Source organism: Corvus cornix, chromosome 10, assembly GCF_000738735.6.
Source record: "Corvus cornix cornix isolate S_Up_H32 chromosome 10, ASM73873v5, whole genome shotgun sequence".
In the NCBI taxonomy this organism is placed as follows: Eukaryota; Metazoa; Chordata; class Aves; order Passeriformes; family Corvidae; genus Corvus; species Corvus cornix.
The window spans coordinates 14,563,703-14,588,141 of NC_046340.1; the positions used below are offsets into that span (position 1 = coordinate 14,563,703).

Genomic DNA, 24,439 nt, shown 5'->3' on the forward strand with positions numbered 1-24,439 from the left:
GATGCACAGGAAAAGCCCCCACTTAAGAAATAACATTTATTAACACCTTTAACATAGTGTGACAGTTAGGTAATTTGTTAGGAGTAAGAACAAAGAAGACATTAGAACTGTACTTGAGAGGTTCCTTTAAAGCCTCTCAGTATTGACACAGCTAGGTGAAGGGAAGCTAGTACCTCTAAAATTGAGACTACTAAACTTTTTAATTTCTTCTGAACAAGACACTATGACAGTTTACCTTAAACTGAATCCTGAGCATGGTTTTACTTAGTTATTAACCGTTTTTACATGGTTAGAAACCCATTTCTATGATTACAAATGAAGCATCATGACATTAGTTGTCATTCCTAGTATTTCCCACTCTCATCTGAAAATTAGAAGTGGTGGTCATTCAGAAAGAAAAGGCAGGACACAAGCCAGCCTCTGCTAACGTGGTCTTAACTAGAGATAATTCCCAATAGCCACACTGTGACAGCTGAATGCACTAGATGTTTTCTTACCTCCACTATCACAATGGTCTGATGCTGGAATTACTTATCATTTTGCTTTGCTTTAGCTTTGTTCATTTCCTGAACCATAATAAAGCAGCTGAAGAAATATTTCTGTTTCTTGTGTAGATCATTCTTAATTATTGGTTTCTTTGGTAATGCATTGTTCATCCCAGAGCCATTATACCACCAACAGCCAAGCACCCTATCAAATGTAACCGGTTATGAGCATTTGGTATATGCCCCAACCAGGGATCCTCAGCATAACACTGAAGAGTTAACCTTGAAATACTGAAGAATCACCTGAGTACTCAAAATTTTCAAAAGGATGAGATGCAGTCACATAGCAAATGACACCATAACCACCTCACGTCACGAGCAGAGTACATGTGTGCAGCCCTCAATGGCACGGCCACTATGCACCCATCAGCTCTGTGTCACCTGGGCACTATGCACCTATCACTTTGTCTCTTCAGTTTCTCCATAGCACGGAGAGAACCTGTGCCTGAGCTTCTCACTATCAAAATATATAAGGAAATGTTTAATGAAATTGTCTTCAGTTCAACAGATTGGCTTCAACAAGATAATTCTGCCACTTCAGCAGGAATTTTCCATTTAATAAGGAAATAAGAAAAGTTATTTACATAGTTATTCTGTGTCCTTGTGCTTTTCTAGAGGATATTGGCTCATAGTTAACAACACCAAAACAGTTGGTGCCCCTGGCTAGAATACTTCACTATCATCTGCTCGTTCGAGCACTAAATAAATCTCAGTTTTCAAGTACTTACAAGCAAGAGTCCAGCACGTGTTTCAGACATTCTGTTCATGTACAGATGTTAATATACCCTCCACACACCAAATGTTATCAAATGTGGCTTTGTTGTCTCTGCAGTAGTTACTTAAAGCTCATCTGAAATGTATAGTGGAATAGCTACATTAAGAGAAACATGAGATCTTTCCTCAAAGGGGGTGATTTCTTATGGTAAATCTATTAACTGTTTGGGATCAAAATGCAGCATTTCCACATGCTTTTACCATTGCTCCTATAATTGCAATTTCTGAGACGCAAGGAGGCAATTTTATATTAAATACCAAGCTTCCTACTACTATATTATCACCTACCTGCGATTAGTCAGCACCTTCTCAAAAAACAGTTTTTAAAAAATCTTTTAATTTTGATTAAAAATGTGAATAACAAAAGGATTTGTCTTGAAGTCAAAAGTATTTAAGGATTTATTCCCATCATCATGACATTTTGGGAAGAAATCTCATGAAAAATGGAACTAAACATTATGCTTCAGTCAAAAAGCAGCTATGCTTGGAGAATTAATTTATTGACTCCTAATTCACCTCCTTTTCCTGTGACTGCCAAATAGATGGGAGTGGAAATTTGTCAAAAACTTCTGTCTCTTGATAAAACTTTCCTCACAACCCACATGCTGGGAAAATAATACCTGTAACCCATGAAGAAACAGATCAACAGCTTCAGGCAATGACATACACAGGCAAACCTTTAATTTAATACTCTCTCATGCTTCACTTTCATGTGTCTCATTTAGCAGGGCTCTTTAAAGAGAAGCATGTAGGTGCTGTCAGTGATATAATTGCTGTGTTGGTGCCCTTGGGTCCTTACACACCAGTGAATGATGCTTGATCCCTGCTGCTGTCCTTTTGGCTGCCATGAACAGCAAGTGATACTGAAGGAAAAATGGAGAAAGCCACAGATCAAGTAAGGACAGGAATATGTGTCACATACCAGTCCCCTTCCACCCACTGTCTTTCAACCATGCATTGAAAATTTGCTTTATGTTCCTGATGGCTGCACAACTGCCCCCAACTCTTGACTCAGAGGCTCTGAGCAACAGCTCAGTGAGCACTGGCAGTAACCCACCTACAGCAGTGTGTCTCCAGGAAAGCTAGTAGCAAAATTCCGTTTTGACTTTTAACAGCAAAGCATTTGTTTAGTTACTCAGCACAGTCTCTTTTGTGTGCCAGGTCTCCCTTCCAGAAAGGCTGGGGAATTCTGATAATCAACTTGTTTCCCTAAAATGGGTACATCATCCACCAGCAGAATGTAACAGTGCTGTAACAAAATGCAAGATAATCTCACAGGCTTGGGGGAGCGGGAAGTGTTTTAAGAAGTGATATTACTTAAAGGCAACCACCAGGAGTTTACAAGAATTTCCATTCTTTTAATTAAAGATTTTATGAGTCTTGGAACACATTCCTGTGCCCTATTATACATCAGAGCCCTTAAAAATTCAGAGCCTTATAACATTGCCATAAAGAGATAGGAAAACCAAAGAAGTCTTTAGAAGAAAAACCTATTTATACAATGACTGTTATGATTTACAAAACAATTAGAGGGACTTATTTTACTTACTATATCTTTATTCCCTCCTTTTCTGTTGTTTGTGAATACCTTTCAATACATCCTAATATTAACTACCTGCCTTCTAAATCCATTGCTCCATTTATATGCTCAGCATGTTTGGAAAAAATATTAAAATCCTCAGAAAATGAGCTAAACTCACTATGCCAGAAGAAAAAGCATTTACATTATAATGATAAAAATACATTCATTAGAACTCAATTTTAAGAGAATTATTACTTCAAAAATCAAAGGTGGAAAAAAATAAAGCAAATCAAAAGAATGGAAACTGATAATGAAATATGATTAGGAAAGTATTTTGTAAACTTTTAGTTTCTAGGGAAAATAGTATTTCCAGGTGTAAAATTAATGGCAAATTCATTTAAACATGTGTCTATCTAATAAGTAATCCAACAAGTTTCTGGAACAGCTTTCCAGAAAATGGTCTATCATGTCTCAGAAACAAATTAGCTCATCCATCACACGTAACCATTTCTTTGGTAATGACTTAATGAATTTAGCTTAACTATGCTAGGACTGAGCATGATGCTGTAATTACTGTGGGAATTACTGTAGCCCTCAATCCGTCTTTTAGATGTTTATGGCATGGAACAAGAAGCTCAGCATAGCCTGAATCAGAGCCCAAAGCCAAAAAACTTCAGATCTAGAGAGCCATTAGGGAAATATCCTTACAGACTTTGGTCAGTACACACCACTCTGCTGGGATCACAGTCCTGTCTTTCCCACAAGAATAGGCACAGATACACCATACAGGAAGAAATAATGCCATACAGAAATCCTGAGAATAAAATTGGAAGAACATTTATTCCCCCTAATCACATAGGATAAAAGAACACAGTTTTGAGTCATTTTGCTAGAATGTAATTAACTCCAAACTGAACATTCTACTACACTAAGTTTACACCAGAGTTTTCAAAGCAAACCAGGGTGGTACTACTAATACTGCAGTTGAGACAGACAACAAAGCTGGGGAGAGTGAGGCAAGAATGTCAGAGGTCAAATAAACATGTACTGTGGTACTTACACCAATACATAGAGCACATTCTTATAATTTGTCCAAGGCTGTGGATATTTACTTGACAGAATTATTTTTCAACTATGGTATGTCTCACTTTCAGACGTTTTACTGGTGAAGTCAGCAGTTACTGCCATATGTAAACTACCATCTCCCTTTTCTAATCAGGTAATTTTAAAGTAAATCCAAAAAACTTTCTTTTACATATGCTTAATAAATAAATGGTTCAATCCCTCCTTAGTTACCAGGCCACAAATGTTCTCAAACATTCTCATGCTTCATAAACAGAAGGGTTAAGGGTGATGTTTTTATGGGAAAGCAACAGTCAAGGTGACGTATCAATTTCTCAGGAGAATCAATGGAAACCCTATTAACCTCGGCTTGCAGATGGAAATACTCAGGTACAGAGATGAGGAATTATTTTTGTCCATATGTCAGTGGGAGAAATTATGTTTTCTTATATTCCGGCCCCGTGGAAGTCAGAGATGGAAATGCTTGTTTTACTGGGCCACATCATGAGCTCCCTGCCCATGACTGAAGGTGTGGCATCAGCTAAACTCGAGCCTGGTGACTGAGCAGACATAGCTTAACTAGTTCATTTTCTGGCCACACAAAGTTTCTTTGACACGGTGCTTGGATACAAAACCATTCATGTGCTAGAAAGGCTGATTTTTCAAGCATATATAAAGGTCATTCTTACTGATAACATTTTGAGCCTCCAAATTGTATTTTACCTTTGTGGCCCAGGAATTTATAAGTAACAGCTGTGTAACAGCAGTACCTCACAGGACTATCAAAACGATAAAAAAATTGAAGATGACAAAATCCACAGACACAACAGTAATTATGGCCATGACAATATGGCTGGTAAAGCTGAATGCAATAAATGAAGACCACCAACAGTCACGCAGCATTGCCATGTTCATTCTCCATGCTGCCCTTTCACAGAGGTGCCCAAAACTGCATTAGCTGCAGCACGTGTAACCTGCTGGTGAGTTGTCTCCCTGCCTCTTCACAAGCACACACACCAGCGTCCACATGCGCATCAGGTCTGACCATGGGACACTGGAAGATTCCACTGAGTAAGGTCACAAATTTTACTCCAGTAGGTCTCAGGAAAGAGAGCTCCTCCTTGAGAAGAGAATAGCCAGTCAAGAGACAGTGTCAAAAGGGCCATGATCTCAAGGTGTTTGGGGTCTTTTGTGGTTTTTTTTTTTGTGTTTTTCCTTCTTGCTTGAACAAGATCAACAAGGGAGAGCACCATTCATATTGTACCACATGGAAATAAGCAATGACACTGGGATGAACACTGAGATGTTTCTTGCAATGGGTTGCATTTGTACAGTGGGGACTGTGACACCTGAACCTGTTCAGAACTGAATGATCTTTTAAAATACTGACAAGTTCACTTTGCCTGTCTGGTTCCTGTGGACGAACTACACACTGCAGAGAGGCCAACCAGTGTGGATGTGGAAATGAACAGGAGCTCATGGCAATAAGGTCCCTCTGCACTCCTGTCTGTTTATTCCTGGTCTTGCAACTTGGGACACTGTGTAGAACAACTACTCCATGCACTGGCCCATAAGCCACAGATCAGAACCAGCAGTGTCTGCAGCATACCAAGAGTCTCACTCAGAGTTGCTCAGGCTCCCTTTACTCATTTTAGTGGGTGGAGCGCAATTTTTTCACCCTCTTTATGCCCAAATTCCAAAGGGAAGCATTTCACATCTGTGAAATTTATTTATAATAAAAATATATTAAAACAACTCTTGAGGACACTGTTTAGTACCTTCTACACTTCATGCTGAACTACTTAATGAAGAAAGCTGAACAGCATGTAGTATTCAATACTCTTAAGCTAAATAGTATCTATATATTAAAACTTTTGCTTCTATAAACAGCTTGATTAACGTAGCAAAACATGCTGTTATCTGAAGAACCACTATTCAAGAACTGAAAATAATTAGGTGGTAAATCTTAAAACCCATTCCTATTCACTTAAACATGCTGAAAGTTCTGTGTTTATATCGTGTATTTTGATGATTAGTCAGCTTATGATTACTTATCACATTAAAATACAGATCAAATCAACATTGAAGTTATATGTGAGGCCCTTTGTCCACACATTTTGTCAGCTAGACTGAATTTTTTTAAACACTAATAGAAAACAATTCAAACCATTCAAGAATGGTACAATTGGGTTTTGCTTTATTGCTGAGAAGGCCAGGCTGGTGACTTTGGAACATTCGCATAGCTTCTCTGACACCTGTACTGAGGGAGATAGGAGATTGATTATGGTCAATTTGTATGGGATTAAAGAAGCTACTAAAATGGGAGAATTCACTTGAATTCTCAAGGAACGTGAAATTCTTTTCTCAAATGCAAACCTCTGTCAAGTACACCGAGAAAAGAGTATTTAAAAGGCTACCTCCTTGTGGGTGAAGAATAATAATAGGCTTAGGAATAACTGAAAATACAGGGATGTGCTATTACTCAGGAAAACTCCCTACTTGCTCAAAGATTTCTCAAGCCCAATGTATCTAGTCAAACCAAAAATTTTCATGCTAGAGCTGATTCCTAACCACCAGATTAAAGAAGTGAGAAGGAGGGAACCTTGATTAAGTACTGTTTTGCTAGGAGTTCAGCATGTTCATTTCCTAAGAAGCACACACACACAAACTTTGGGCTTGGCCATACAAATGCAGTACAAGCTGCAAATCTATACAACCTTATTTCCTTCCTGGATGGAAAAGTGATGCAATGCAGTTTCACTGACTTCATGCCAAGTCATGCCTTAAATCAGCAACAAATGAGAAGCAGAACATAATCATACACACATTAGAACAAGTGTTAGGGGTTCCTTAAGAACTAGATGGGAAAAAAGGTAATACCTGAATTTTTGTTACTTTCTGTTTCTTGAACAGCTAAAAGTTCTGCAGCATTAAAATACGGAAAAAACAAACTGGCAAGAAAAGCAACTTCCCATTGACTTTATAATCTATCAAAAACTGACAGTTTTATGAGCAGAACTTTTAAAAATACATACCTATAAATCAACTAAAATATTCAGAGAAGTATACAAAACAGTTCAAAGGAGCACAAAACAACAGTTCAGGTTCCTTTAAAAAATGGCTTCTCACTTATTTTCTCTGTCTTCAATTCACTGTCAACCACAGGAAAAATCTTTACCGAGTAATTTCCTAGAGAAATAATATTTATGTAGCCAAGGTTCTGCAGCTGGAGCAGGGAAATGCACAAGATTATCGGGTGGTCTCTTACAATAGAGGACAAAGAAAAATTATATTAATAACAGTAGACACAGTATATTTTGCATTATGAAATTTCCAAAATTAGCCATATGAACATAATAAAGGCGAAAATTTCTCACTACCTATGCTAAAATCTACAACCTAAAATTCACTGATAAAGCAACAGGCCAATTTTTTATGTTCTGTCTGCTGTATTAGCTGAAAACCTAAGAACAACAGTCCAGTTTAAAGTACTTGGCATATGGATCACAGTGCTAAAACATTCCACACTGCACATTTACAGCAGAAATTAATTTCCAGGTAAGAACACAGCATTGCTTTTATTTCACTTGCTAATGAGGATAATTGGCAGGCAACACTGCTGCTGCTCTAGATTTGTTCTTTATATGGATCTCTGAAGACCACATGTGCATGCAGTGGTGACAGAAATATTTTCCATATGAGCCACCACAGATTTTAAGGTCCCTCAGTCTGAACAAGGTGAGTCCATCTATCATTTTCTGTGCTCAATAACAATCAACCAGGAAGTTAAAAACTTCTGTGACAACTAGAGGGCAATGATCAGCTTCCAGTTGCTCTGATCATCAAACCATTTAAATTTGTTGAGACTCTGCTGAAAACTTTTCCCTGCTTCAACTAGATCAAAGGCAGCACAAGATTTCATTAAGAGACATTTTCTTGAATCAAAGCTGTTACAGATTCTCTTATTAAAACACCCTGAAAGCAAAATGAAATTTATTTCTGTATGAGCTACAGAGAGTGTCAACCACACACTGTTGGACAAGGTGTTTTTTCCAGTTCACTTCCACCTTTACCAGGGAAAGTAATTGATCTGGACTTCATTAGGCTACTACTAAGTTATGACAGGACTAACAAAAGACAAAGCTCTAAAGATTAATCACTGTTTTCAGAAGATTTACTTAAGGAAGGCATATTTATGGAACAAAATTATCCAATTCCTTTAAAATGCATCCCATTCCAGGTAGAGCAAGGGAGAATGAGTATCAAACGTGTTTTCTGCTAGTAATTTCAATAGATGGAATATTTTGTATCTAATACTACCACGCCTGCTGAATTATTCCCTAAATGGCAAAAAAATAGCTTAAAACTTCTGCTTTGGTATGAAATGAGTACTTGACGACAAACTGCTCTGATGAGGACAAAAATCTGGAAAATGGCTCTTCATAAATCAAGTAGCAATTTTTTAAAGCATAGAAAAAGCTGTTCTATTCCACTGTTCAAGAGTTAGGAATTAGGAATACTAGGAATGCATAAAGTCCCTCTTTAATAATATGATAAACATTTTTCAAAAAATCAAGTTCTTTCTGCCCTGCCCCAGACTAAACATTACATGTATTTGCACAAAAAGAATGTTATTAAAGTAATGAAGCCTGGAGTTTTTACATGCTCACATCCCCAAAAATGTATCCTGTGTAAAAACTTTTTCACTAGCGCACATTTTTTGCAGAAAATATGAACAAAACGCTACCATCTACTGCTGCAGAGTATCATATTTCTCCGTATGTTAGTAAAGAAAAATTCACAAATTAGTCATCTCTCACAGAAAGCATATTGTATACCAAATCCAGAGAAGTTTCAAACTAGTCTCCTTTAGCACCTTTCAGCTTTTGCAAAGAAAAAAAAAAACCACAACCAAACAAACCCAAAGCAACAGCAAAAAAGCAAACAGAAATCCCCCAAACAAAACAAACCCCCAAAACTAAACAGAAGCAAAAGCTTTTTACACAACACAAACAATACAATTCTAAAACGTCTAGCAGCATAAAAATCATTCACGTCCATCTTAACAGATATGAAGAAAATGCAACTGTGACAAGACGGTTTTTGACAAGACTTTGCTTACCTCACCCCCAGGTCTTGCTAACACTGCTGTTTGAAAGCAGAGCAACGTTAGTATCAGGTAGCTGACAAACATTATTACCCAAAGTTAGAGCTACCCTGGAGGAGCAAACCCTCTGCCAAGTACTAACAGCTAGCAGATGCACTTGTGTCTCAGGATCACAGCCCTGAGCTCTTGTAGGTACGAGTCTGTCTCCCTCTCCCCCTTTCTCTCGCACTCACGGTCCGACCAGGAGCTTTGCTCTCAGCCACTGCTCTGAAGACAACTGGTAAGTTGATCTCTTCATGTAATGACTTCTCCCTGCTGGGGGAGGGGGCTCGGTCAGCACTGAGCTGGGGGGCTGCAGTCAGTATGAAGCGAAGAAGGGGAGGGACAGAAATGGTCACTGCCAAGTTATGCATCTGCTGTGATTCATGGAACAAGCTAAACGGTAACCTTTAATGCACGAGGAGCTTTGGCAAAGCATTATTGACTTAGGCAGGCATGATTGGAGAAACAGGCTAAAGCTGCCGCAAGAGATGCCTGTTGATGGTTAGATGGCATGTGCTACTTAAAGGTACAGCACCTCCTTTTATTAACAAGTTTATAATACATAAATCGTAAATTAAAATCTAACCAGGAAGCAGCCTATGGCCTTACAGTGAGCCCTACACCAGCACTATCCTGCAGCCCAAATGCCCTCATCCTGCCAGGGCTGGTCAGAACCTGATGGCTCTCATCCTTGGCCCCAGTGCAACAGCCAGGGGAACCCAAGTACCCATTCGCTCTCTAGAATGTCACAACTGCTTCCTGAAATGGACCTCCTTCCTTTAGGATAATCCTGGAGTAGGATATGGATGTAATCTCTCTTTTATTTGTATATTATAGCTGAAGAAAAGAAATTTTGACTTGTAACAATCCAACCCATCAAATAACCTGCTTTGACTAAGCGAGCAGAAGTGCAAGCCTTTCTTAAAGTTCCAACTCCTGAAGTCAAGAAAACACACTATATTCTCATCTTTCATGTAAATACATACTTCTTATCCTTACGGTTCCAGGGGAAAATCTCAAAAATATAACCCAAGAATAACCTGCTCTCCTATGTCAGACAGTAAACCACATGAACTCACAATATAGGTACTTGAAAATATCTCAACATTTTAGGAGGCAGGAAGTAAAAATGTTGGTGAAATTGAGAAGAACACCATTACTAAGTATTATATTTCTTTTTGTAATTTGGTGAGCTTTGTATACACAGCTGAATATGTCAGACTCCTCAGGCTATTTTTAAACTAACTTTTCCAACCATTCTTTTTCTCTCCTTTGAGAGGTGAAAGATAAAATAGTCTTCCTCAGAACTGCAATTAATTACAGTCAAACTCCCAAAGCAGTATAGAACATCAGCATTCTCACTGCTGCTAAAAGTCCAGATTCTGCTCTATTTGCATTTGGATATCTGGTTCTCCAGCAAGGTAAAATCTGACCTCTATTAATTAGACATCATTGTCACTGTACCTTTTCCCTCTCAGTTCTTTCCCACTACTGTCCATAAAGGTCCCCTAACCTGACTCACAGTGCTGTGAGTGTTCCACACCCACACAAAAGCCTGCCCTTTTTAGCCTGTCAAATCAGCAGACCACCTTTCATGGGCCAACCTTTTCTTCCCCATTGACACACAGCCTTGCAGTGCTGTGGTTCTGACAGCACCACTTTGGTACCTGCGAGCACCATATTCAGCGAGGGCACGCCAGGGAGGAAGCCCTGCAGTGCAGGGGGATCTCAATGGCATGAGAATCCTCTTCAGATTACTCCCCTTGAGGGAGCAGTACAAGCTTAAGAAGATTTAAGTAGCCAGAATGAAAGTTTCAGTATGGAGCTCAAGAGTGGTTCTTCCAAGTGACCTGAATGATCACAGGCGGTCAGCCATGGACTGGTAAGTGTGGTGACTGACAGCCAAATCTGCACCTTTTGGAAACTTGACGCGGTAACATTAATGGTACTTTCTGACAAAAATCATCGAGAACTCTCCATTACTATGTTGTTCTCAAAAATACAACACCTCCCTTCAAGACCTACAGTAAAAAAGTATTTTCTCCCCTTTTAAGGCAAGCTGAAGGTTTGCAGATTATACTGTGGTGCTGACAGCTAAATGCAGAGCTGCCATTACAGGTACTTTGTACACTGGTTGCCTATGGCAAAGTCTTCAGACTAAAAATGTAAAGCCAAATAAACTTAAGGAAATTTTCCATCAAAACCCTGTCAGGAAGCCAATCTGTCCTTCCATATTTTTTTTTTGAAATATCTAGATGTACCACAAAAGGAGAAAGGACCGGGAGCAATCTGCCAACTAAACCGGAGTTCAAAACACTTCCAACAGAAGAGCTCCAACTATGATACTTTGAAAATAGATTCAGTGCTTGAGAAAGTTTTAAAAGAACACACCATTTCAGATTGCAGTGTGTAGCAATAACTCCGGTGATGAAAGCTCCTTCATGCAGATTGACTACTGCTTCCATAAAATTAAACTCTGTCTTGTTTTGCTGTTCTTCACAAAGTGAACTAGTTTTTGTGAATAAATTTATGGCACTGGCACAATATTGCCAATCTTCTCTTCTTTAATGGCAGAAAAGCAAATTTAAGAAACTGAAGAGTAACTGTGATTTTAGTCTCCTCTCTGCTGATCATTCCAGGTAGCAGTACATTTTCTGCAAATAATGAACAGCCTTACTGAAGTCTAACTGAGTATTATTACGATGAATTTCTGAGCACAGAAAACTGTACTACATTCCCATTTAATAAGTCATGTAACTAATTCTTTCCATATGCATTTTATTTTTCCTCTGTGAAAAATACAGGCAGAATACCCTGAATTTCAGAAGCTGGTGCTCTGTTCTCCATATTAGGACAGGAGATCTGTTCATACCTGCTCCTGTCCCTTCAAGCTTTATCCCATTGAACTGGATGGAATTGTGCTGGTTCACATGCACAACCACAGTCCTTCTTTGCAGCACAGAGCAACTTGATACTTAACACTATGCCAAACTTGCACTGCTGCAACCAAGATCAGAACTTCTTTGCAAACCTCAACAATCGCTACACTGGAGATTACAAAATAGAAAAAATAGAAATACATAGAATATAGAATAGAAAAACAGAAAAAAATCAGTTTATGACTGATGAGCTATTTCAGACATGAAGTTGTGCAGTAGCAGATAGAGAAACCAAAATACCTTGCAACAGTAAAATGGAAGAAATAAGATGTCTGTAATTTCAACATAGAAACACCCTTGCTTTTACTTAGAAACATAGCAAAAATAATAGCATAACTATTTTAGGTATATAATTGAGATAGAAAATCCAAAATTATAATTTAAAAAAAAGAAAAACAAAAACCAGAAAAAGCCATCAGAATCTTTTAGGGAAAAGTTCCTATCTATTATTCTCAGAAATAAAAATACACAAAACAAAAAAAGACCTTTGGACAGTACAGTCCTTGTTAAGGAAGTACTGACATTCATCTGTGAAAAAATTAACTGTCAGTCTCAAGGGGTTTGTAAATATCATTTAGTTTATGAAGTTTGCTTAGTACCTTCCACCTGAGGCAACTGCAGTTGAATTTCAAACAAGGACAAGTTTGTTAGACTTACCAAAAGTATCACAGCTACTGCTTTCTGCTAAAGGTGTATTAGCTTAGAAAGTTGACCAAATTCTGAATATAGAAGTAATAATTATAGAAAACACAAGTTAAAACAAGCTTTTTAGACCTCCTTTCTACTTCCTACAGCCTTAATGTTTGTAGAACTTAACTCTCCAACACTTAGAGCAAGATAACATGGAGGATAACTACATATTTCAGGTTGAGTTACTTTAGAACAAGACAATGACAATTTCTGTGCATTTTGAAATACTATTACATACAATTGAAAATAATTACTCTAATTCATGTTTTGTCACTACAGGTGCAACATCAATGCCACTAAATTTGCTCAGCTGAAGCACCTAAACCAATTAACTATTTAAAAGTAAGATGAAGGCCAAAACAAATTTGCTGCTACAGCATAACCAACAAGCCCTTTAACTTGTTTCTTAAAACAAGTACTTAAAATAGCATTAATTTACTTTGGACAGACACCATCTTCCAGGAATCACTAACAGGAAAAGCAGTAGACACTGCATATTCTACTACTATTTAAGAAAAGGTGTTAGGTTTTTATTTCAGTGTTCCATGTAAAAATTTAACAGAGGAGGAAAAGGCTGAATGTACAAGAAATTCAGTACAAATTACATGATCAAGTGGAAAATCTAATGTGCTTTGGTTTTATTTAATTGGTCATTTTTTCCAGTTGGTGATCTACAGGTTACTTAAAAAAACAAGGAAGAGAGAGAAATTTTATGTTGATGAAGTCATGTGAAACATGGCTGCCATATTTATAGCTGTCAGATAGGCACTTCCAATCATTACCTCATTTCATTTTTTCCGGGAAGCATTCCTTTCTGAATTAATTATTCAGATGTATTAAGGTTAGAATAAATTACTGCTGTCCTTTAGCCTGAACTACTGAAAGACACTGGCCACAACATTTCTTAAAATTTCTTCTGTGAGGTTATTTTTTTTAATTTTATTTTTAAAATAATGTTCACGTTAAATTAAACACATGAAATAAAGAAGTCTCATTTGCCACATTATGTTTGTCTGAGCAGACAGGCAAGTTAGAGTGTAGAAAGAATGTATTTTCCTTGAAGAGAAAACAGTGTACTGAGAAGGATGGATGCAGAAAAATGCCTTTCCTTACCCTACCTTCTCGGATTCAGGAAATACTGCAGCCGAAACACTAAGGGCTTTCTTTACCCCAGTGCAGGCGTATACATCCACTCCCCTGGATTCTGCATTTCACTGGCAGACACGGTGATGAGAGAGGGCAAGAGATTCTATCCTATCCTCTGCCTTCTACAGCTAAAGCAGTTCTTGCTAGTGCAGTCCTTTTCAAAGAGCCACAATCACAATGAATCTGCATTTCAGTAGCTCTGTTTCTTATGGACCAGTAACAGATGAAATCACAATAGGTACAAGAAGGACAAGGAGTACTTGGACTTTTATAAATGCCATTGAACAAAACCAAACCCACACAGCCTGGGGAGGACGACAGAGTGTGAGCTATGATTGCAGCCTGAGGGTTAAGTTTATGGAGCCCTAGGAAGGGAAGCCCAGATGTGGAGCACCTTGGAGGAAACAAGTCTCAGAGCCTCACACATATTTCACTGCACCTCAGCATTCTTTCTTGGTTGAAGTTTTAACTCAATTTAGTATATGAAATACTAACACTTTCCCAAGTAACTACAAAAGTAAATAACTTTTATTTGTACCTTTTGCTCAATTTTTTTTGTTAGGAAAGCAGCTGACTTCACTCAATTTCTTGTGCAAAGAAGCATTTAAGGGGATACCTATGTCGCTAAACCTGAAATATTGATTGGCTACCAGAATACTCCATTGCATGGGGCAGCATGTCTTCTTACATAATGAAGCTGGATATTTACCTCTTGATCTGTATGTCTAATAATTTTTTGATTCCACTGTATAGTTATGGAAAAGACAAAGGGTTGCTGTGCAAAAATGCTCTTTAAGGAGTTTTTAATAAATTATTCCATACAGTCACTTTGTGTCCTGACTAATACTTTTATCAGTTAACTACTTTCCAACTTAACTTTCAACTTCTGTTCCTGCTTATTTCCCTTCCTAAACTGCACAATCCTCATTTTTCCACTTGTTTGTCATCTAAAGTCACTCTAAGTTCTGACTTCTTCTGTGTTTCTCATCTTTCTCTTTTGTGAGGAAATACAGATCAGTTTAGAAAGTACACACCATAAAAAAGGTATTATGACATCCTGTGAAAACAGCATTACAAAGCAAGTTTCAAACATTGGTATATACTTAGGTCAGCCCAGAGTAGGTTACAAGACTGGAAGTCTGTCAGTTCCTTCCATAGTAACAAGCTACCTTCATGATCATCCCCTTTTCTCCTCTTAAAGCCATGGTACTGGCAGTGCATGGTGCTTTTAAACTACACTCAAGCCTTGAGAAGGAAATCTGAGCATTTCCTTCCTCTTCTTGATTCCTTAAAGCTAAAACTTTTGATTACAAAGCCAGACTTTACTGAGAAGGTCCAACTTCAAAGAGCTAAATATTAACCTCAAATTGATTTATCATCTTGAAACTTTTTTTTGGTACTAAATCTATTATTTCTCCTTTCTGGCATTACAGTGTGCTAGAGGGAGGAAAGGACCTTTGGTTATCACCTGCCTCGGGCTGGGCTAGAATGTGTATTTTTCATGGCCATATTCCAATTTTCTGTATTTTGATGATAGAATTCTGGTTTATATCCCAAGTTCTGAGAGCACCTCTGCCTCCCCAGACAGTAGTTGCATAGTGCAAGTAGAATAAGACGACATTTATGAGGCATTCCTTCCTCTGACCAACACTACATTTTGACTACAGAGCAAGTGGACACCATTCTTTGAACTTCTCATTTTTATGACTACCATTCATCTTGTGACAAAAATTTTTATTTCTGCATTTGTTAATCAATGTCTTTGTTTTCCTAATAAGGCATTAAGATTAAGATAGCACCATATTCTGGTTCTCCTCACACTTAAACACTGAAATTCTTTTCTTAAGTATTTTCATAACACATTATTCAACATTATTCATGCTGTCTTCTTCCTCTTCCTATACACAAAAGAGTGGTGAAACCAAAAGGAAAAGAGTTCTTTGATGGATCCTATTTAATCTCCTTTTCTGTATGCATAAAAAAAGAGACACATATTTCTAGAAAACTACCTCTCATCACCCAAGTTTCACATAAGGCATTTGGATCTGTGTTTCCTGTTGAAGTGTGGCAAATGAACAGCCACTAAAAATAGGACCCAAAGGAAAAGCAGGGCTTACCCTTTAAAATATTTGAACCCGTTCCTTCACAACTACCACAAAGCTGGAATAAACCTATGCTTGGTACCAGTGCTATAACTGGGCATTTTACCTAAAAGAAGAAATGAGACTAAGTCTGTTGGCCCATTAAAAAAATAAATCCCCTTGCAAAATTCTAAATAATCTGTAACTACATCAAATTAATTATAAATTATACAAATAATGCATATCTATGTCCTATGAAAAGTAAACCCTCCTCTTAGATAAAACAATCTAAATGTAAGTCTGAATCAGGATATTTTCAAATCTTTCACTTCTTCATGACAGATAAATGTTGATACTTCTAATTCTACATGTAGAAAGTAATTTAAAGATAAAACAAGGTCTGGATCATGTAAGTATACTTGTTTTAATTATAAAACCAAATAAACAGAGAAGTAAAAAAAAAAAAAAAAGTACTAAATGGCATAACACAATAGGCCACGACCTACTCCATGAATCCTCTTATGAGAACAGGATTATAAAGGAGAGTCTCCTCAGATCCAAAACTAAAAACTTGGAAACTAGATTTTTGTGGTAACACCCATTTTCCCAAGTGTCCAGCTGGCAAATGACAGCTACCTTAAACATGCCATCATAAAATGATGAGAACAAGCTGTCTCCAAGAGAAAACAAATCAGTTAGGACTGTGAATGTAATAGTAATTTTCAGTTTTGCTTGGAAACATTCTTGAAATTCTTTCAGAAGAAAAAGCCCTGGTAGAACATGTTTTCCTGCATATACATTCCCTGACCTGTTACTTTCTACATTGTTAAAAATCTCAAAGCAATAATGATTTTCTTTGAAGAAACAACTTTGAAGATCACTGTGAGTCCTTCCCAGGAGCAGATCAAGTGTAGTACGTGCTAGGCCAATATGCAGATAGGAACTGTGTAAAAATCATTATGGTAAAATCTACTTTTGCAAGAAATCAGCATCACCTCCTGCCAACTAAGGATGAAAAGAAAGCTCTGCAAAAGCTGGCTGATATTTTTCATGCTTACTGCTATACTAGAGCAATAAAACAGTATCAGCCACCTTCAAAAACTGTCAGGGAGCAGTGACAGCTGCTCCCTAAAGGGACGGGGAGCCATGTGTCAGCACCAACAAAGGCAGCAAGGCAGGTGCTGTCACTGGTCAGGACTCCGTCCCACTGCCACTGCAAGACGGAGAAGGGCAGATCCAGGGAGGGCAGATCCAGGAAGGGCAGGTCCAAGGAGGGCAGTCAGGGTCAAACAAGTCTCTAGTGCCAAGGTAGGACCATGGCCAAGCCAAGCACACAGTCCAGAGAGCAGGCTGCAGACCAGCAGGGTCCTGGCTGGGAGCATACATGGCTGAGGCTGAGCCACACAGAGGCTGCCTCCAAGGCAACTCAAGCAGGGACTGGAGGCCCAGGGCTGAATTTAAATGTGGCTACTGGTGCCATGAGTACCACGGTAAGACTGGTCAGAGCCACTAAGGCTGATTAGCATAATCAGAGCCCTGAACATCTGTGCCTAGGCCAAAATTCCTATTTGTATAGAGGGCCAGCAGTAGCAGAAATCAACCAAGCAAAAGAAAGAAGGTAAGAGATTGTATCTGGCAGCTGATAAAGTCTTGAAATAGAGGTAACCTCAGAAAGAGTCAGTACTGCACGTACCACACACACTAATTAGGGGACAGGACTAGAGCAGCATTCCATCGAACAAAAGAAAGTCAACATCCCAGCAGGAGTCATACAGCTGGAGAACCAGAGCCAAGGACAACCCTGCAGCACAGGCACCTCTGTTCTCTGATGTCACAGAGGTACTGAACCACAGCCTACTTAAGATCCAAAGGATGAACAGACAAAATCTTGGAAGACTTGTATCATGATCCAATTGTATTTTTTATAGTATATAGGAATACCCAGCTTCTACCCTTTTCTGACAGGAATAAAAAAGGCAAACAGCTGTCTTGTTGCCAAAGGAAATGTGTATGTTTGAAGACTTGGGATTTAATTGCAGTGCTGGTCAAAATGCACTGGATTAAACACTCATCCAGAATCCAGATACAGGAAGAAAGAGGAGGAAGATTTCCAAAGTAATTTCATTACACATCCCAGTTAACCTGAAGTGAGCAGAGAGAACTAATCTCATAATACTGTAGCCTACACTTTTGGCAGCAAGCACATCTCAGCTTTTCCCATCTAGTTACACAACTCCTGAGTCAAAGATGCAATTATTCCTTCCCAAACATCTCTCCATATTCTGTTTTATTCCATCTTCCCAATTCACCATCTCTACCAACAGGACTGTCTGATCTCAGCATACTGACTGCCTCTAATGCATTGCAAATTAAAAGAATTAACAGCAGCCTAGGTCAAAATCTACCCCGTTCATAGACTAAAGGCTCATTTTTCATCACTGGGGGTCCATGCCAGGTCAAAACCACACAGCACCAGCAGATCAGTTACACTGCTGGTGCAAATTAGGTACAAATTAGAAGCATAGCTGCAGTGCAAGAACAAGGCTTCTCTTTCTCTGCAGATGTGTAACATATAAAAATGAACAAACTCTTTTTAATTAAAGAGAAACTGCATCTTTATTGCCTTGATAAAAACAAAATCCTGGGGAATCTGGTTGTTACACAATAGATTTTTTTTTGACACTTTATTTTATAAATGTGCTTGCTTTCAACGTAATCCCATTAAACACCTGTTGCCCATTAGAACCAAATGAACCATCAGTGTATGTGGAGTCTTCCAGCTGTCTGGACTCTGGACAGTGGTCCCACGTGATTATAAGCTTGGGAAGCACACAGGTAGAGCAGATACATGGACTTCAATTCATTTTTCTAGGTGTCTTTCAAGTACACATACCATTTATGAAGAGAAAATGACCAATTCTGCATGGCTGATTTCTGCTACACAGGAAATTGGAACCATATAGCTACAAATTATATTAAATTTGGGGCTACATGTCATGTGTATGAATTCTGAAAATTCATATGCAGCTCAAACTAGATAAGGAGCATCTTAAAATAATAATGCATTATTGTGTCTCAAATATTTCATTTATCACTGGATCAGCAACTCACAAAACTGATAAATACTTGAATAAACAGCTGATGATGAGTCTCTGGGTACCCAGAGTACATCCAGTATAATTTAACTTGAAACTTCCCTTCCTGAAGCCAACAACTGAAACAAGTTCAGTACTATCAAATTTTCTCATGGTACCAAGGACTTGTCTAAATTCAGGCACACTTCTCTACTATATAAGGAGAAGAGTCAAGCCCAAAATAACTGCATGAAATTGTTTGGTACTCTGAAAAATTTTCTTAAGAAGTTACTTAGCATGCCAGTTTATTTTTAAGCAGTTATATATAATTATTAACCCTTGATATAGTAAAGCCTCTATATATATATATCTATATATATATCTATATATATATATAAATTAAAACCATCAGTATACAGTGCAAAATCTCAACATAATGGCACAAGATCTGGAAATACTATTTGCTGGTAATGGGGTGTAAACAAATCTAGTAGGAACACTAAGAAAAAAATTACTTCTTAAAAGGTCACCTAGAACAAAGAAAGTGAGGAAACATTCTCTATGTGTATTTTGAAAGACACAAATGGTGCTGATTACTTTATCCCCATACTCAGACTGTCTACGTGGGTTAAAGCTAGAAATAATACCAGTTCTAATCTTAAAGGCCCGTGGAGAGACATAAAACCAGACTGTTTGAGAAATCTGGTTGTAAAAGCACATCTATGCAGCCAACACCATCACATGGCTGGAAAACAATCAGAATTCCAACAAGAAGCAAGTGAATAAAACCCACAGAAAATTCCTTCATTGTTGGAGGAAGATTTCCTTTGGAAGATTTCCTGCACAGTTCCAAGTCTCTTCAATACAATAATTTCATATTTGTGTGGAGCATGGCTCAAATAATTTTTCAACAATGTTTCAGGGAACACTTCCTCACAATGAGCTCTACCTCAATGAATATACCGGTTATTTTTTAGGTACAGATCCACGTGCTAGCTCATGCCCAGTGTTAGAGTACTCACCAGGTACTTATTCGCCTGGGGATACCAGTGTTAGAACCTTGCCAGCCCATTGGTAGCATACCTGGTTTATATTTGATTTGCCTTTTCACATGTATTTTGCAAACCATTCATCACAGCTGGTTTAGATAATCTGTCATGGGATTCATGCAAGCATCTGAAACAATTACAAAATTAAGAATTTTTTTTAAATTAAAAATATATTCATCTCATTTTTAATTTTTTATCTGCTTGTAGTTTTTTGGGTTTTGCCATGATGCTGGACAGCTGCATGGAGAATGAAAGCACACAGATACATAAATTCCCCAAACGACAAATAAGCACACGAATCCAGCCACCATTTCCACACTGGCAGTTTTTTCTATTTCAGTTTGCATATTTGTCATTACTTGTTTTAGAAACAAGCTCACAATTAAGTATGGTCATTTTATCCCTTTCCAAGGAAACACCAAATAAAAAGCAATGATAAGGTTTTCAGCATCTGTTCTTAACCACAAACATCCAAATAATGTTTTGAACTGCTGGGTCTAGAATATTGTTTTTCTCTCAAGCTTGCAAAGTAAGTAACTGTTTCATAGTGCCTTAGTTAATTTATATTTAATCAGAAAAGTTGGGGTTGATTGGAAACTGCTTCTCTTTAAATCTCAAGTAACCACTTCTTTCATTTTTCTAATGTGACACACAGATTTTTCCCTTTTTTTACTGAAAAGAAGTGATATTCTTCTCTCTTATGAATGATTTTATAGATAACAATTTGCAGTGCAAAATCCTGCACAATATGCTAGACCAGAAGTCTAATTCGTACAAAATATGTAATGTTTCAAATTTCTAAACACATTATGTGCAAGGGGATCAAGACAACACTTCAGTATACATGCTAAAACGTGGTGGTAAATGGCATTAAACAAATTCAATCTGCCATGGAACCCTAATGACTACTCATCCAAAGCCAAAATAGACAAAGAATTAAATCAAGCATTACTCTTTGAATGAAAATATTTATTATGAAGTATTACCATGGAATACTACATGTTTATCTTAAAAAAGCTTTTAAAATCTCATTCCTAGGACATGTAATATATTGTAACTTATCAAGACTTTTTGCAACCTAGAGACACTAAAGAAAGTGTTTGGTAAAGACTGGATTTCAAGTTGTAACCTTTCTTTCTAGAAAAAAACTTGACTTCTTCCTTTCCTCTTAAAAACTTCCACTGTGAAGGATTCAAAGTCAGATACTATATTTAGTTTTAGTAAATATTCTCATATCCTTATCTAGAAGAACAATATATTTAAGATAAAAGTTTTCTAGAAATCCATATGCAAGATCACCTATTATATGCATTACTAGGTAGAGCATAGTCAACTTCCGAGGGTATTTTAGATGATTACCAATTAGGCCCCTCAGTACTTCTGTCCTACAACCCTAATATTTTCAATCACTGCCTTTAAATCAGTGTAGGAGCCACAGACTATTCCCTTCATTGTGGAGAAAAATACAGGACACATCCATAATACCCCATCTAAGCTTCATGCTATTCACTGCCAAGGTGGTTTGGCAAGCAGGGAAGATATTTCAAAGGAAAACATATAGGGCCTCACTCAGTCATATTAATGCTCCTTCACATTCCTCTTGCAATATTATTCTGCCCATAAGGCTTATTTAAGTACAAGAACATCTTTGGCAAAGCAGGGCTTTCAAAACAGAAACCCGCATGGAGAATCCAACAGCAGTACTTAAGTTTTCACCTTCACACAATAGCCATATTACAAAAACAACTTGTACTTACATGGGAACACAGAGTGATTGATAGGTTTAGATTTGAAATCAAATAGAGCTTTCCCAGCAAATTTCAAAACTAAGAAAGTCTGCTGATGTCACCTGGTCATTTTGCATAAAAATTAGAAGAGAAAAGAAAAAAATCTCTACAGAAATATACAAGCCAATATTCCACAGCAGCACCACAAAGGGTAACTCTAGACTAAAAAGCCTGTTTTTTTAATTGGACACAATAGTGGGGAAGCAAGGACTGTCCAGTATATGGCTGAAAAAAAATAACACAGACATCCCTACCTTACAAATGTCTTCTCTAACCATGTTTATGTTATGAGTAGTCCAACACATTGTTTTAATTGGAAGAATATATAGGGTTTTAATCCAGAAGACATCCCCATTTATGCTTAATTTAACATTCCTCTTCCAAACTGAAAACCAACTAGACAGTTCCATCAGTTAAAGGATGGTGCATCTTACACTTGAAGGGACAAAGGAAATTATCCGAAGTGTGATTCTGAAAAAAGTGCTGAAAGCAAAATCCCTTCTTGCATTTAAGCAACTAAGAATTTGAAGTCAAACTCATCAATGTAATTCCTAAAGCACAAGGAGAAAAGACAGCTAACAGTTGCTCTGCAATAATGACTGTTACTAGTTTATCAGATGTGATCAGCTGACCACTGAAAAGTTTTGAAAAATTATTTTAAGGTAGCTTTGTTTTTACTTGGGTTATAGTAAGACTATGGAGAACATTTTTGCAAGAGTCAAACCCTTGAACATATTGCATGCTGCAACCATCTTGGTCATAATTTGTACAGTACGCGTATAACTGACACATTTGCAACAAATTTCTGAGCTGGAAGTTCTTTTTCAATTACTTTCAAGTTCAGAAAAGTGGATGGAATTAAGAAATACAAACTTTTAATTTTACATGAAATTAAGTTCTAATGAATTTGCTCCAGAGGAGACTTTTTATGCAACACATGACAATTCTGCATCTAATTCTGCATTCTGCCATAAATTCAATCAGGCTTTAGCATACCCCAGTTTACCACCACTATTACTACTCACATCAATCTTTACTCTGAACATACCCATTCTTAGTCTGTGGGGACACTGGAATACAGAAATTCCCAGGAATATATTGAGCTTGTGAACTCACCTATTCCACACAATTAAATCCACTATAACAGCAGCAGTATAAACACACTACTTCTGAAATAGACTGATTTTACTTTTTCTAATCTTCCGTAACACACTTTTGCAGACACAATCTTAAGATTCTTAGATTAGTTCCCTATCATTTCATATCACAGGCTATGAAGTCTTAAAAATGTACCTGGTTCTGTCTCCATTTGGAAAAGAAAGCACAGCAAAATCAAAATATTTAAAGTCATATTACAGTACATCTTTGTAGATAATTTTTCCTTTTACAACTAAAATTCCATTCAAGTCTGAGTTTAAACAGATACTCAGAAATATTTTTGAGAAAATAAAAATTCTACACTTCTATCTGTGATGAATTCTACTTCCTTCTAATAATTGATGTCAAGGTCCTCCATCCAACTTATACACTCATCTGCTCTTTGATCCTATAGTGTTAGATAGGCACACACTACACACAGAGCTCTCTTCTTTAACTGATTAAAACGTGCTCATTGCACCCATCAGCCAGAGGAATGCAGGAGAAAAAAAATGAAGTCATGATGATAAAAAGCTTCTTTAAGGACGCTTCAAAAGGAAAGCATACTCAGGGATGCTCCATTTAGCACATAAGCAGTAACAGATACAGCTACCAAAGTATCATAGGAATTGATATTCTGTCAGTAGAGGGGCCAAACTGTGACCATCACCTGTACAAAGATTCAGACTGGCTTTCATTTGGTTGCTGCTATTTCCAATTCTGCCATTTGTTTTGGTTTTTTTTCTCTGAGAACTACAAGTGTCCAGCACCTCTAGGGTCCATATCTTGTTCAACTCCAGACTGCTGACACACTGACAAACAGCATCTGCCAATTCAAAGAAGATCTGACCAGACTGACTTGATGCAATCTGGCAACCTTAATCATCTTAAGCTGTCCTTTGGAATACCTGGTCTGCATCTCCAAGTGCCTTTTCCACACAAGTGAAAATGATTGGTGTTAACTTTGTAGAAATTCACTGGTTTGTAACACTGGGCATAATGTTCTACATTTGGATAGCTGGGGCAAATACACAAAACCCCCTTTTATTCTCCCAGGTTAACATTTCCAGGAAGAAAGAAGGGCATGATTTAGAGGAAGAGCTGAGGCCTGAACATATGGTTGCTGTAACTAGTGCAACATAAGCTGAGAGAAGGAGAGGGTAGCTTATCCAAGTTCTATTCATGAATACATCTAAGATGCACCCATAGACACTGTATCTACAAACCAAAGTATCTCACACATAACCGGCTTAAAGAAAAAAGCAGAAATAGGAGGCCTTTTGCTAATTTTCTAGCTAGCAGCAAGTGTGACATCTCCCTTTGGAAAGGGAGTCGGAGGCCAGTGGCAATAAGAGAACGAATTAGCTGCATTGGCCTGGAAAGTTTATGATTAGCTTGGGAGGTCTGAAGCCTGCTGATCACTACAAAAATAACATTTCACTTTGATGCATGTCTGTCGACTCTCACTATATTAAAACGTTTTC

The 24,439-nt window shown here is 37.7% G+C and overlaps 1 protein-coding gene across 3 annotated transcripts in view; it reads right to left on the minus strand.

Moving 5' to 3' along the window:
• THSD4 (thrombospondin type 1 domain containing 4) overlaps nt 1-24,439 on the minus strand; it is a 243,018-nt gene that overhangs the window by 83,714 nt on the left and 134,865 nt on the right. The window contains exon 1 of one of the 3 annotated variants that reach the window (XM_010390820.4): nt 9,026-9,279. The exons of the other annotated variants lie outside the window; for them this stretch is intronic. Within the exon in view, the coding sequence (XP_010389122.1) occupies nt 9,026-9,097 (72 nt within the window). The 5' untranslated portion in view covers nt 9,098-9,279. Of the gene's footprint in view, nt 1-9,025; nt 9,280-24,439 lie in introns of those variants that run through there. 3 annotated transcript variants of the gene reach the window in all.